The sequence below is a fragment of the Misgurnus anguillicaudatus genome, chromosome 25, assembly GCF_027580225.2.
Source record: "Misgurnus anguillicaudatus chromosome 25, ASM2758022v2, whole genome shotgun sequence".
Lineage (NCBI taxonomy): Eukaryota > Metazoa > Chordata > Actinopteri > Cypriniformes > Cobitidae > Misgurnus > Misgurnus anguillicaudatus.
In genome coordinates this window covers 9918719-9933224 of record NC_073361.2, presented here as the reverse complement: position 1 = coordinate 9933224, position 14506 = coordinate 9918719, and the positions used below count along the sequence as shown (strand labels likewise).

Sequence of the window (14506 nt, the reverse complement as noted above, 5' to 3'; positions counted from 1 at the left end):
CAAGATCTCCGCAATTTAACATCGCAAAGGCCTTTAGATCAGATTGACCAAATATGATGACGATCTGATAAAATCTCTAGGAGGAGTTCGTTAAAGTATGAAGGCTGGAAATGACAAAATTTGCACAGAAATCACAGCGAAAAATCAAAATGGCCGACTTCCTGTGGGGTTTAGAGCTTCGCTCCAAGAGACTTTTTTGTAGGTCTTGGGGTGATACATGATCCTACCAAATTTCGTATCTGTACGTTTTTCGTAGTGGGGGGGCTGTTCTTTTGAAATTTTGCAGGTGGCGCTATTGAGCCATTTCTACACGCCCACTTCTGGCGCCTATGCCACATGTAAATTTTCGCCACTTCTGACGTGTTTGAAAATTTCATGAGTTTTCGAGTATGTTTAGGCCCTCAAAAATGCGATTCACTTTGGAGAAGAAACGGAATAATAATAATAATAATAATAATAATAATAATAAACGGAGCAAAAACAATAGGGTCCTCACACTTGTGTGCTCGGGCCCTAATAATAATAATAATAATTAAAGCTGCAAGCAGCGATGGAAGGGCCCTCGCACGCATGTGCACCGCTACCCTATGGCATTAGTAAAACAGTAAACCAGGGGGGTATAAATTAAAGTGGGTAAATACAGCTGGATATTCAAAGGGAAACTGGTGTGCCACACCGCCTGTGTGCAGCAGGTGGCGCTATGATGGTACCTGATTATTGTTATATTGACGTGTTCAGGCCGGGACCCTTATCAAACGTGTGAAGTCTGAAGCAGATCGGATAATGTATGCCTGAATTACAACAGCTTCCTGTTTCATGTCAAAACATCTCACTTTGCCAGGCCGCCACGGACACGCACTTCAACGAAAAGTCAAAATCTTCGCAATTTATCACGGCAAAGGGCTTAACATCAGTCTGACCAAATATGATGATGATTTGATTAAATCTCTAAGAGTAGTAAATCACAGCGTAAAACATGGCATTTCCTGCTACCTCTAGGTGGCACTAGGACTGAAACTGAATATTGGCATTGAAATGTGTTCAGGCCGAGACTCTTATCAAACATGTGAAGTGTGTGGCAGATTGAACATTGTATGCCTGAGTTAGAACAACTTCCTGTTTCATGGCGAAAACGCTGAATTTTGTCAGGCCGCCACGGACACACCCTCCAACGAAAAGTCAAAAGCTCCGCAATTTAACATCGCAAAGGCATTTAGATCAGATTGACCAAATATGATGACGATCTGATAAAATCTCTAGGAGGAGTTCGTTAAAGTACGAAGGCTGGAAATGACAAAATTTGCACAGAAATCACAGCGAAAAATCAAAATGGCCGACTTCCTGTGGGGTTTAGAGCTTCGCTCCAAGAGACTTTATTGTAGGTCTTGGGGTGATACATGATCCTACCAAATTTCGTATCTGTACGTTTTTCATAGTGGGGGGGCTGTTCTTTTGAAATTTTGCAGGTGGCGCTATTGAGCCATTTCTACACGCCCACTTCTGGCGCCTATGCCACATGTAAATTTTCGCCACTTCTGACGTTTTTGCAAAGTTTCATGAGTTTTCGAGTATGTTTAGGCCCTCAAAAATGCGATTCACTTTGGAGAAGAAACGGAATAATAATAATAATAATAATAATAATAATAATAAACCGAGCAAAAACAATAGGGTCCTCACACTGGTGTGCTCGGGCCCTAATAATTAAAGCTGCAAGCAGCGATGGAAGGGCCCTCGCACGCATGTGCACCGCTACCCTATGGCATTAGTAAAACAGTAAACCAGGGGGGTATAAATTAAAGTGGGTAAATACAGGTGGATATTCAAAGGGAAAATGATGTGCCACACCGCCTGTGTGCAGCAGGTGGCGCTATGATGGTACCTGATTATTGTTATATTGACGTGTTCAGGCCGGGACCCTTATCAAGCGTGTGAAGTCTGGAGCAGATCGGATAATGTATGCCTGAATTACAACAGCTTCCTGTTTCATGTCAAAACATCACACTTTGCCAGGCCGCCACGGACACGCCCTTCAACGAAAAGTCAAGATCTTCGCAATTTATCACGGCAAAGGGCTTAACATCAGTCTGACCAAATATGATGATGATTTTATTAAATCTCTAAGAGCAGTAAATCACAACGCAAAACATGGCATTTCCTGCTACCTCTAGGTGGCGCTATGACTGAAGCTGAATATTGGCATTGAAATGTGTTCAGGCCAAGACCCTTATCAAACATGTGAAGCATGTGGGGCAGATTGGACATTGTATCCCTGAGTTATAACAACTTCCTGTTTCATGGCGAAAATGCCTAACTTTGTCAGGCCGCCACGGACACACCCTCCAACGAAAAGTCAAGATCTCCGCAATTTAACATCACAAAGGCCTTTAGATGAGATTGACCAAATATGATGATGATCGGATTAAATCTCTAGGAGGAGTTCGTTAAAGTACGACGCTTGGCAATGTGAAAAAATGACAGAGAAAATTCAAAATGGCTGACTTCCTGTGGGGTTAAGAGCTTAGTTCCAAGAGACTTTTTTGTAGGTCTTGGGGTGATAGACGATCCTACCAAAATTCGTATCTGTATGTTTTTCGTAGCGGGGGGGCTGTTCTCTTGAAATTTTGCAGGTGGCGCTATCGAGCCATTTCAACACGCCCACTTCTGCCGCCTATACCACATGTAAATTTTCACCACTTCTGACGGGTGTGCAAAATTTCATGAGTTTTTGAGCATGTTTAGGCCTTCAAAAATGCGATTCATTTCGGAAAATAATAATAATAATAATAATAATAATAATAATAATAATAAACGAAGCAAAAACAATAGGGCTTTGCACCCACGGTGCAGGCCATTCTGGCCTGCTCCTCGGTGCTCGGGCCCTAATAATAATAATAATAATAATAATAATAAACCGAGCAAAAACAATAGGGTCCTCGCACCCCGGTGTGCTCGGGCCCTAATAATAATAATAATAAACGGAGCAAAAACAATAGGGTCCTCACACCCTGGTGTGCTCGGGCCCTAATTAAAACAACGCAATTTTTTAAAATCAATCTTTAACGGGGGTCTTCTTCCTCCGCTTAGTTTTTCAGTTTACAAATTCCTTCATCTAAATAGGGAATCATCATAGCACGAGCGCAACTGGCTTTTAAAGGGGGTGAGAGCTGAGACTCCCATTGGTTTATTGAACGTTACGCCCAAAACACACCCATTACTTATTACGAGAATAGGAACAACCCTTTCAGACCATTTTTCCCATTGTTAAATTAGCAAAAGTGGATTCAGACACCCCTTTTAAACTGTGCACCATGCAGTTTAAACCATGCGCTTAGATCATTAAAATAGGGCCCAAAGAGTTAAATCTATCGAGAGTCATGTGCTACCCAGCTTTTACATTCATATTGCAGGTAAAATTGAAGAATTTTTATATTTTGATTCATTTTTCAGTCCTATAATTTCAACAATCAGGTGCTGCTTGTTTCACAATCAACACAAACATTCAAAAATAGAGACCTCAGGGATCTTTGGATAACTGACAAAATCCTGAAAGTGCTCCAAATATAATTACAAAGTGTTTATGCAGTCTGTCTCATAAACCAATCCATCAGTTAGTGGGAATAATGCCATTTAAAACATATCACATGCGAGTTTCCAGTCAGAACAATACCTGACACTACATTAGCTCATTTCTTCCAGTCTGTTGTTGTTGGCGCACGCAAGAGATTCAGACAGTCGGGCCAGATGGACTGAGATTTAATTTATGCGGGTCAGAGCTGCACGTTGACATTATTACACTATGACAAATGCTTGTGAAATCTGATTTGAAACGCAATAAGTGTCAATTCCTGTGTTAGTAAAGATGCAAAACTGGTGTACAGGAAGCTTTTATTAATAGCATAACATCATGATTGATAATGATGGTGATGGGAACAGCAGTGATTAACTGACTCTGTTTAATTTATGTTGGGTGAATAAATAGCACAGCTCCTGCAACGTAATTCAAAGTTGGTCACTTAACTAAGACCAAACCTCACAGATGTCTTTATGGGTCTTGGGTCTGTTAAAGCTCACAGCTCTGGAGGTAAAGTAAGCCTGCCATGATGTAACAGACTTTATATCCATTCCCTATACTGCTTAGGGTCATTGGGAGTGCTGGAGTCTGTCCAAGCCTGTCTCGGGCCTAAGGCAGGGAAACTGGACAGATTGCTTCCAATAGTTAATTTTTGTGTATAATTTCAAATAGCTCGTGAACTCAGTTCTGTTTGAACCTAAGGGTTTTTTCAAACTGATGGACAATTGGAAAACACTTGGTGGGGACTGATCTAATGTTTTTTTGTAGTTGTTGTTGTTAAATCGCAATATTTCCCGTTTGGTTTCCGTAATCATTCTTGTACTAAAAAATTATTTTCATGGAAAACTGTAAATATTAGACCAGTTTTTCCCAACCCTGTTCCTGGAGTCACACCAACACTACACATTTTCCAACTCTTTCTAATCAAACACACCTGAATCCACTCATCAGCTCATTAGGAGCGACTCCAAAATGGGAAATAATGGGGTCAGATGTGGGAGACATCTAGAACAATGCTGGTGTGCCTCCAGGAAAATGGTTGCGAAATGCTGCATTAGATTTCATATTTCCACATGCTGTCCAACATGTTACATCATTTATGCCGATTTAGTCTTTTTAAGAAAATTGCAAATGTTATGTTGATGCATTTGATGATCTTGTTTGTCTGTGAGGTATAAAGTGGATTTTTGGGAAATCATAAAATCATAATGGCAAATCAAATAAACATAACTATAGCATTTTTATAGCTTTTTCTCACGAGTGTAGTGCACATTTAGTGAGTATTTGAACACCCTGCTATTTTGCAAAAGTTCTCCCACTTAAAAATCATGGAGGGGTCTGAAATTGTCATCGTAGGTCCATTTCACTCTGAGAGACATAATCCAAAAAAGATCCAGAAATCACAATATATGATTTTTTAACTATTTATTTGTATGATACAGCTGCAAATAAGTATTTGAACACCTGCCTATCAGCTAGAATTCTGACCCTCAAAGACCTGTTAGTCCATCTCCACTCCATTTATTATCCTAAATTAGATTCACCTGTTTGAGGTCGTTACCTGCATAAACCAACCTGTACACCCCATACAATCAGTAAGAATCCAACTACTAACATGGCCAAGACCAAAGAGCTGTCCAAAGACACTAGAGACAAAATTGTACATGAAAAAAGGTCCACTGTTGGATCAAACATTAGAAAATGGAAGAAGCTAAATATGACTGTCAATCTCCCTCGGACTGGGGCTCTCTGCAAGATCTCACGTCGTGGGGTATCAATGATCCTAAGAAAGGTAAGAAGAACTACATGGGAGGAGCAATGACCCGAAAAGAGCTGGGACCACCGTTTCCAAGGTTACTGGTGGTTTTACACTAAGACAGGGGTGGCGAACGTCGGTCCTGGAGAGCCGCAGCCCTGCAGTTTTTAGCTCCAACCCTGATTAAACCTCACCTGTCTAAAGGTTTCTAGTAACTCTTTAGACCTTGATTACCTGTTCAGGTCTGTTTGATAAGAGCTGGAGCTAAACTCTGCAGGACTGCGGCTCTCCAGGACCGACGTTCGCCACCCCTGCACTAAGACGTCATGCTTTGAAATAATGCATGGCACTGAAGGTTCCCCTGCTTAAACCAGCACATGTCCAGGCCCGTCTTAAGTTTGCCAATGACCATTTGGATGATCCAGAGGAGTCATTGGAGAAAGTCATGTGGTCAGATGAAACCAAAATAGAACTTTTTGGTCATAATTCCACTAAACGTGTTTGGAGGAAGAAGAATGATGAGTGCCATCGCAAGAACACCATCCCTACTGTGAAGCATGGGGGTGGTAGCATCATGCTTTAGGGGTGTTTTTCTGCACATGGAACAGGGCGACTGCACTGTATTAAGGAGAGGATGACCAGGGCCTTATAGTGCGAGATCTTGGGGAACAACCTCTTTCCCTCAGTTAGAGCATTGAAGATGGGTCGAGGCTGGGTCTTCCAACATGACAATGACCCAAAACACAGCCAGGATAACCAAGGAGTGGCTCTGTAAGGAGAATATCAAGGTTCTGGCGTAGCCTAGCCAGTCTCCAGACCTAAACCCATTAGAGAATCTTTGGAGGGAGCTCAAACTCCGTCTTTCTCAGCGACAGGCCAGAAACCTGACTGATCTAGAGAAGATCTGTGTAGAGGAGTGGGCCAAAATCCCTCCTGCAGTGTGTGCAAATGGTGAAAAACTACAGGAAACGTTTGACCTCTGTAATTGCAAACAAAGGCTACTGTACCAAATATTAACATGGAATTTCTCAGGTGTTCAAATACTTATTTGCAGCTGTGTCATACATTGTGATTTCAGTTTTTTTTTTTGATTATGCCTCTCACAGTGGATATGCACCTACGATGACAATTTCAGACCCCTCCATGATTTCTAAGTGGGAGAACTTGCAAAATAGCAGGGTGTTCAAATACTTATTTTCCTCTTTTCTTCATAATTAGTGTAGTGCACATATCACTAATACACAAACTTCTCTTTCTTCGGATTTTAGTATTCTGGAACCCTGCCTGTAAATTTAACAACAGACAACAGGATCAGCACTGTGCTAAACCATACACCCCTCAGCAGCCTACATGACACAGCTGAACATGACTCGTCTGGGAAACCGACTGAAAAGAAAAAACATCCCTGTTTGGTGTCATCTTTTGACCAAAAAACATGGCCTTACCTCAACTCGAAAACTTCATCCTCTCCCACACATGTTAATTTTACACAAAGCCAGTCACAGTCTGTGTTTCTGAGACCAAAACTTGTGCCAGTCTTCAGAAGCCAATCACAAACCTGCCACATAAATGTGACAGAGAAACAGCAAAGGGGACTGGATGGACAGAAGAAGCTGACAGCAGTTGTAAGCCCTCTGTCGTCTACCTGTCTGCAGTCGTCCAAGCTCCAGTGCTCTACACCTCCAATCCATTCCTTCCAGTTTTCCAGGCCAAACCCTGATCGTGTGACCTTACCCTTTTTTAAGGGGCAGATGGCCCACAGTGGAATCACCAAAGTTCTTTCAAACCAGCCTTTTGTGCAGACACATCCCCAAATTTGTGAGATCTCCAGTAAAAGAGGAGTAAGTCATGCCTACAAACAGCACACAAAATAGAAGTCACATACTATTCCTATACAGTACTGTATGCTGGGGACTTTCTCTAACACAAAAATATTAACTTTCCATAGTGTTTGTACTGTGAATATGAATGAGTTAATGAACCTGAATGAGTTTGATGAACAGGATGATGCTGAGTACTAGACAGAAATGTGTGTGGATGCTGCTTCTGATGGATCTTCCTTCATCATTTTTCAGGGAGACACTTTTGAGTCAAAACCAAAGAGACTCAAACCGAGTGTGCTGGATGTGGAAGACTATGCCAAAAGCAATCAGGTATTTTAGTGTTTGTTTACAGAAAAGATTGAATGTTGCCAACGCTGGCTCCATGTTATGGCTTAATGTGTGTTTTTGCACAATAAAATCAATATTTTTTATACATTGTGCTGTTTGTACCATTCTCAGCAGAATTTGCCAAAGAACAAACCAAAATCTCATTCATTTGTTTGACATTATATATACAGTTATATTCAGGACCATACAGAATCTGTGATTTACACAGTTTCATTTACTTATTCCCCATTTGTGTTTATAAATATTTTATTAGTATTTAGTTCATGAATATTTTGGTTATGTAATGGTCTAACAGCTACCAGTAAAGTACATTCTGTTGAATTTTACAGATTAGTTGCTAAATTGTTTTTCATTGTACTTTTTAATACAGAAAATGTGTAAACATTTCTTAATGAAATAAAGTTAAACAGATGCATAGAGGTTGTTATTTTTTGTCTGTTCTCAGCTCTCGAAGGTCAACTCCGTGACTCTGCAGTCATGGTTGAAGAGTCGAGGGGTCAGCGTGTGCTCAAAGGTTAAGAAAGAGCAGCTAGTGTCAAAGGTTATGCAATGTCTGAGTGAAACTTTAGGCAGAGGAGCCACATCTAGAATGGATGCCTAAGTGTTGGGTTACCGGAACACTACGCTATAGTAATCCCAAGCTATATCTTTCCACCTACAGTAAGTTCTTGTTTGTTGTACTAATAATCGTTCTTGACTGTTCGATAACGAGTTTGCAGTTAGTTGTTCGATGCTACAGCATTTCATTTAGGCAAGACCAAGAATGTTATTTGAGCTAATATGTCTGTTTAAATAGATATTTGCTTGGACAAAAGTTGTGGATAAAGATAAAAACAATGTCATAAGACATAAACATCTTACTGTAATTACATGATGTTACTTTTCGTCTTCTTGTTCAGTATTTAGTCAATTGCTGACTTTAATCCATTTATACCAGAAAGATACTAAGTGAACAATACATAGATTATTGGAGTTTTCAATAAAGGTTTTTCAAGTTTTCATTTTGTCTTCTAAAAGTCTTTAGAAAAACAGAAACAAATGTGATAATTGGAGTTCAGATCCAAAACTCCCTAAGTGTGCCTAATGTATTTTCTTGTAAATAAGCGCTTTTTTAGGCTCTTATGTTTAGGTTCAGTAATTTCACTTGAATGGCAATGAAAAGGTTATTAGTCAGTAATTGAAATGCCTTATTTTCACAAATGTCACCTTATTAACTGTAACATGTGCTTTAAAGAAAGCGAAGGAGAGTTGAATCCATGTGCAAAAGAGGTTTATTAAAGTAAATCCCGAAAGGGCAGGCGAACACATCCAGTAAGGGGCAATCCAAAACGTAATCCAATAAACAGGCAAAAAGGTCAGGGCAGGCAGCAAAACAAACAATATCCAAATGAACAGACACGGGTCAAAAAACAGGCAAACACAAAACAGGATTCAGGAAAACAGGTAAACAGCCTCAACATACTAAGTAATAATCAGCAGTGATATGATCAAAAGGAAGTGGCTTTATACTCAACAAACAGGAAGTGGGAAGTGAAGCATGGCATGATGACATTTCAAAATAAAAGCCGGAACAGAACAGGGTGTCAAAATAAAAGTACAAAAAACAACATAACACAAGACAAAATCCTTACATTAACTCGTTCGCCACCAACCTTTTTTTAAAAAAAAATTAAAGTTGCCCGCCATAATTTTTTGTGATTTGAAAAAACTTCCAGTTTTTTCTACAAATATATAAACATACAAATATATCAAATGAAAGAACAGACCCTCTGCTTTCAAACAAACAATAAACGAACAAACAAAACAGGAAACTATTTATATTTTTTCTCTGCTAATAAATTCTTAAATATGGGTATTTTTCTTCAAAATAAAATAACATTTTGTTAGAGATCAGATTCAGAATGATTATCAAAACATAAATGCAGTATAAAATTTATAAATAATATTTTGCTTTAATTTTTTATAAATTAGGGAAGCCATCTAGTGGATGATTGCGGTATTACAGATAACCCTAAAACCTCATCAGTAGCAAGTTTTTTTATGCAAATGTTTTCTCTTAAATTACAAGATATCTCGTCAATGGTGGGGAAAGAGTTCATTTTATTCATAAATTTGACTGTCTTGCATGCAAGCATTTTTGGCAAAAAAATCCACAAAGTGGATTTTTGGGAAATCATAAAATCATAATGGCAAATCAAATAAACATAACTATAGCATTTTTATAGCTTTTTCTCACGAGTGTAGTGCACATTTAGTGAGTATTTGAACACCCTGCTATTTTGCAAAAGTTCTCCCACTTAAAAATCATGGAGGGGTCTGAAATTGTCATCGTAGGTCCATTTCACTCTGAGAGACATAATCCAAAAAAGATCCAGAAATCACAATATATGATTTTTTAACTATTTATTTGTATGATACAGCTGCAAATAAGTATTTGAACACCTGCCTATCAGCTAGAATTCTGACCCTCAAAGACCTGTTAGTCCATCTCCACTCCATTTATTATCCTAAATTAGATTCACCTGTTTGAGGTCGTTACCTGCATAAACCAACCTGTACACCCCATACAATCAGTAAGAATCCAACTACTAACATGGCCAAGACCAAAGAGCTGTCCAAAGACACTAGAGACAAAATTGTACATGAAAAAAGGTCCACTGTTGGATCAAACATTAGAAAATGGAAGAAGCTAAATATGACTGTCAATCTCCCTCGGACTGGGGCTCTCTGCAAGATCTCACGTCGTGGGGTATCAATGATCCTAAGAAAGGTAAGAAGAACTACATGGGAGGAGCAATGACCCGAAAAGAGCTGGGACCACCGTTTCCAAGGTTACTGGTGGTTTTACACTAAGACAGGGGTGGCGAACGTCGGTCCTGGAGAGCCGCAGCCCTGCAGTTTTTAGCTCCAACCCTGATTAAACCTCACCTGTCTAAAGGTTTCTAGTAACTCTTTAGACCTTGATTACCTGTTCAGGTCTGTTTGATAAGAGCTGGAGCTAAACTCTGCAGGACTGCGGCTCTCCAGGACCGACGTTCGCCACCCCTGCACTAAGACGTCATGCTTTGAAATAATGCATGGCACTGAAGGTTCCCCTGCTTAAACCAGCACATGTCCAGGCCCGTCTTAAGTTTGCCAATGACCATTTGGATGATCCAGAGGAGTCATTGGAGAAAGTCATGTGGTCAGATGAAACCAAAATAGAACTTTTTGGTCATAATTCCACTAAACGTGTTTGGAGGAAGAAGAATGATGAGTGCCATCGCAAGAACACCATCCCTACTGTGAAGCATGGGGGTGGTAGCATCATGCTTTAGGGGTGTTTTTCTGCACATGGAACAGGGCGACTGCACTGTATTAAGGAGAGGATGACCAGGGCCTTATAGTGCGAGATCTTGGGGAACAACCTCTTTCCCTCAGTTAGAGCATTGAAGATGGGTCGAGGCTGGGTCTTCCAACATGACAATGACCCAAAACACAGCCAGGATAACCAAGGAGTGGCTCTGTAAGGAGAATATCAAGGTTCTGGCGTAGCCTAGCCAGTCTCCAGACCTAAACCCATTAGAGAATCTTTGGAGGGAGCTCAAACTCCGTCTTTCTCAGCGACAGGCCAGAAACCTGACTGATCTAGAGAAGATCTGTGTAGAGGAGTGGGCCAAAATCCCTCCTGCAGTGTGTGCAAATGGTGAAAAACTACAGGAAACGTTTGACCTCTGTAATTGCAAACAAAGGCTACTGTACCAAATATTAACATGGAATTTCTCAGGTGTTCAAATACTTATTTGCAGCTGTGTCATACATTGTGATTTCAGTTTTTTTTTTGATTATGCCTCTCACAGTGGATATGCACCTACGATGACAATTTCAGACCCCTCCATGATTTCTAAGTGGGAGAACTTGCAAAATAGCAGGGTGTTCAAATACTTATTTTCCTCTTTTCTTCATAATTAGTGTAGTGCACATATCACTAATACACAAACTTCTCTTTCTTCGGATTTTAGTATTCTGGAACCCTGCCTGTAAATTTAACAACAGACAACAGGATCAGCACTGTGCTAAACCATACACCCCTCAGCAGCCTACATGACACAGCTGAACATGACTCTTCTGGGAAACCGACTGAAAAGAAAAAACATCCCAGTTTGGTGTCATCTTTTGACCAAAAAACGTGGCCTTTCCTCAACTCGAAAACTTCATTCTCTCCCACACATGTTAATTTTACACAGAGCCAGTCACAGTCTGTGTTTCTGAGACCAAAACTTGTGCCAGTCTTCAGAAGCAAATCACAAACCTGCCACATAAATGTGACAGAGAAACAGCAAAGGGGACTGGATGGACAGAAGAAGCTGACAGCAGTTGTAAGCCCTCTGTCGTCTACCTGTCTGCAGTCGTCCAAGCTCCAGTGCTCTACACCTCCAATCCATTCCTTCCAGTTTTCCAGGCCAAACCCTGATCGTGTGACCTTACCCTTTTTTAAGGGGCAGATGGCCCACAGTGGAATCACCAAAGTTCTTTCAAACCAGCCTTTTGTGCAGACACATCCCCAAATTTGTGAGATCTCCAGTAAAAGAGGAGTAAGTCATGCCTACAAACAGCACACAAAATAGAAGTCACATACTATTCCTATACAGTACTGTATGCTGGGGACTTTCTCTAACACAAAAATATTAACTTTCCATAGTGTTTGTACTGTGAATATGAATGAGTTAATGAACCTGAATGAGTTTGATGAACAGGATGATGCTGAGTACTAGACAGAAATGTGTGTGGATGCTGCTTCTGATGGATCTTCCTTCATCATTTTTCAGGGAGACACTTTTGAGTCAAAACCAAAGAGACTCAAACCGAGTGTGCTGGATGTGGAAGACTATGCCAAAAGCAATCAGGTATTTTAGTGTTTGTTTACAGAAAAGATTGAATGTTGCCAACGCTGGCTCCATGTTATGGCTTAATGTGTGTTTTTGCACAATAAAATCAATATTTTTTATACATTGTGCTGTTTGTACCATTCTCAGCAGAATTTGCCAAAGAACAAACCAAAATCTCATTCATTTGTTTGACATTATATATACAGTTATATTCAGGTAGCCTGACGTTGTCATACTCAATTCTAGTCAGAATTTGAGTCTGATACCGCTCCATTGAGCTATAATTATGAGGCATGTCTCAACCGAAAAATGCCTCTGCACTCAATTGGATAGACCTACGACCAATCAGAGCAACGGAGTGTGTGTGTGAGTGTATGTTGAAATTACGTCTTTGCAGCCTGACCGAAGTACTTCGCTACAATGACACTAACATTGTGATTATACTGAGATAGCGAATGTACATCAACACCTATTATGTTTACAACATTTCGTTTATATCACAACATGAAGTATTTACTAAGTCATAGAGTAAGACTATCTCTTACCGTTTGTACGTTAGGTGAACTTCATCCACGACGATACCCATTACGTTTGCTTGAAAATATTGGAGCCTAGCATGTCCCTACGCTTATTCAGCAACCACGATTCCGGGCTTCCGAAAAGAAGCTGGCAACGACCGCTAATTATATCCATCTCGTCATGCACACTGAGTTGCATCGCCGTGATAACGTTAGCCATTTCAGTTGCGACCAACTTTTGCCGAATAGGAAGGACGGCAAAAACATCAACAAATGCCTTGCTCGCGTTTCTCTGAGTCTGTTCTAAAAGATATCGACAGAGCATTGATTTTAAAAGAGGAACAATGTCAGAATCCACACATCTGAACTCTACAGCGGCAGCCATTCAACACACGCGCTCTTTGGTGACGTGGTTCATTACGTTACTGTTGATTATCTGTCCATCATCGTATAAAGCCCGCCCTGACAATTTGATTGGTTCGCCCAGCTCTAGTCCTAGCATAGCAGCTCCTCAACGGAAAAACGCCAGACCGATCTTCCCGTTCTCAAATTCTTGTGGGCGGGGCTAAGATCGGCTGGCACCCAGGCTAATATTCAGGACCATACAGAATCTGTGATTTACACAGTTTCATTTACTTATTCCCCATTTGTGTTTATAAATATTTTATTAGTATTTAGTTCATGAATATTTTGGTTATGTAATGGTCTAACAGCTACCAGTAAAGTACATTCTGTTGAATTTTACAGATTAGTTGCTAAATTGTTTTTCATTGTACTTTTTAATACAGAAAATGTGTAAACATTTCTTAATGAAATAAAGTTAAACAGATGCATAGAGGTTGTTATTTTTTGTCTGTTCTCAGCTCTCGAAGGTCAACTCCGTGACTCTGCAGTCATGGTTGAAGAGTCGAGGGGTCAGCGTGTGCTCAAAGGTTAAGAAAGAGCAGCTAGTGTCAAAGGTTATGCAATGTCTGAGTGAAACTTTAGGCAGAGGAGCCACATCTAGAATGGATGCCTAAGTGTTGGGTTACCGGAACACTACGCTATAGTAATCCCAAGCTATATCTTTCCACCTACAGTAAGTTCTTGTTTGTTGTACTAATAATCGTTCTTGACTGTTCGATAACGAGTTTGCAGTTAGTTGTTCGATGCTACAGCATTTCATTTAGGCAAGACCAAGAATGTTATTTGAGCTAATATGTCTGTTTAAATAGATATTTGCTTGGACAAAAGTTGTGGATAAAGATAAAAACAATGTCATAAGACATAAACATCTTACTGTAATTACATGATGTTACTTTTCGTCTTCTTGTTCAGTATTTAGTCAATTGCTGACTTTAATCCATTTATACCAGAAAGATACTAAGTGAACAATACATAGATTATTGGAGTTTTCAATAAAGGTTTTTCAAGTTTTCATTTTGTCTTCTAAAAGTCTTTAGAAAAACAGAAACAAATGTGATAATTGGAGTTCAGATCCAAAACTCCCTAAGTGTGCCTAATGTATTTTCTTGTAAATAAGCGCTTTTTTAGGCTCTTATGTTTAGGTTCAGTAATTTCACTTGAATGGCAATGAAAAGGTTATTAGTCAGTAATTGAAATGCCTTATTTTCACAAATGTC

The 14506-nt window shown here is 39.9% G+C and overlaps 1 protein-coding gene across 1 annotated transcript in view; it reads left to right on the top strand.

Annotated features, from left to right (window-relative positions):
- The window catches only part of c25h18orf63 (chromosome 25 C18orf63 homolog), a 39655-nt gene extending 25354 nt beyond the window's left edge, over positions 1-14301 (top strand). The window contains exons 12-17 of the mRNA XM_073863867.1: positions 6596-7168; positions 7403-7480; positions 7944-8096; positions 11500-12072; positions 12307-12384; positions 13748-14301. Of these exons, the coding sequence (XP_073719968.1) occupies positions 6596-7168; positions 7403-7480; positions 7944-8096; positions 11500-12072; positions 12307-12384; positions 13748-13903 (1611 nt within the window). The 3' untranslated portion in view covers positions 13904-14301. The remainder of the gene's footprint in view (positions 1-6595; positions 7169-7402; positions 7481-7943; positions 8097-11499; positions 12073-12306; positions 12385-13747) is intronic.
- The last annotated feature ends 205 nt before the right edge of the window (positions 14302-14506 follow it).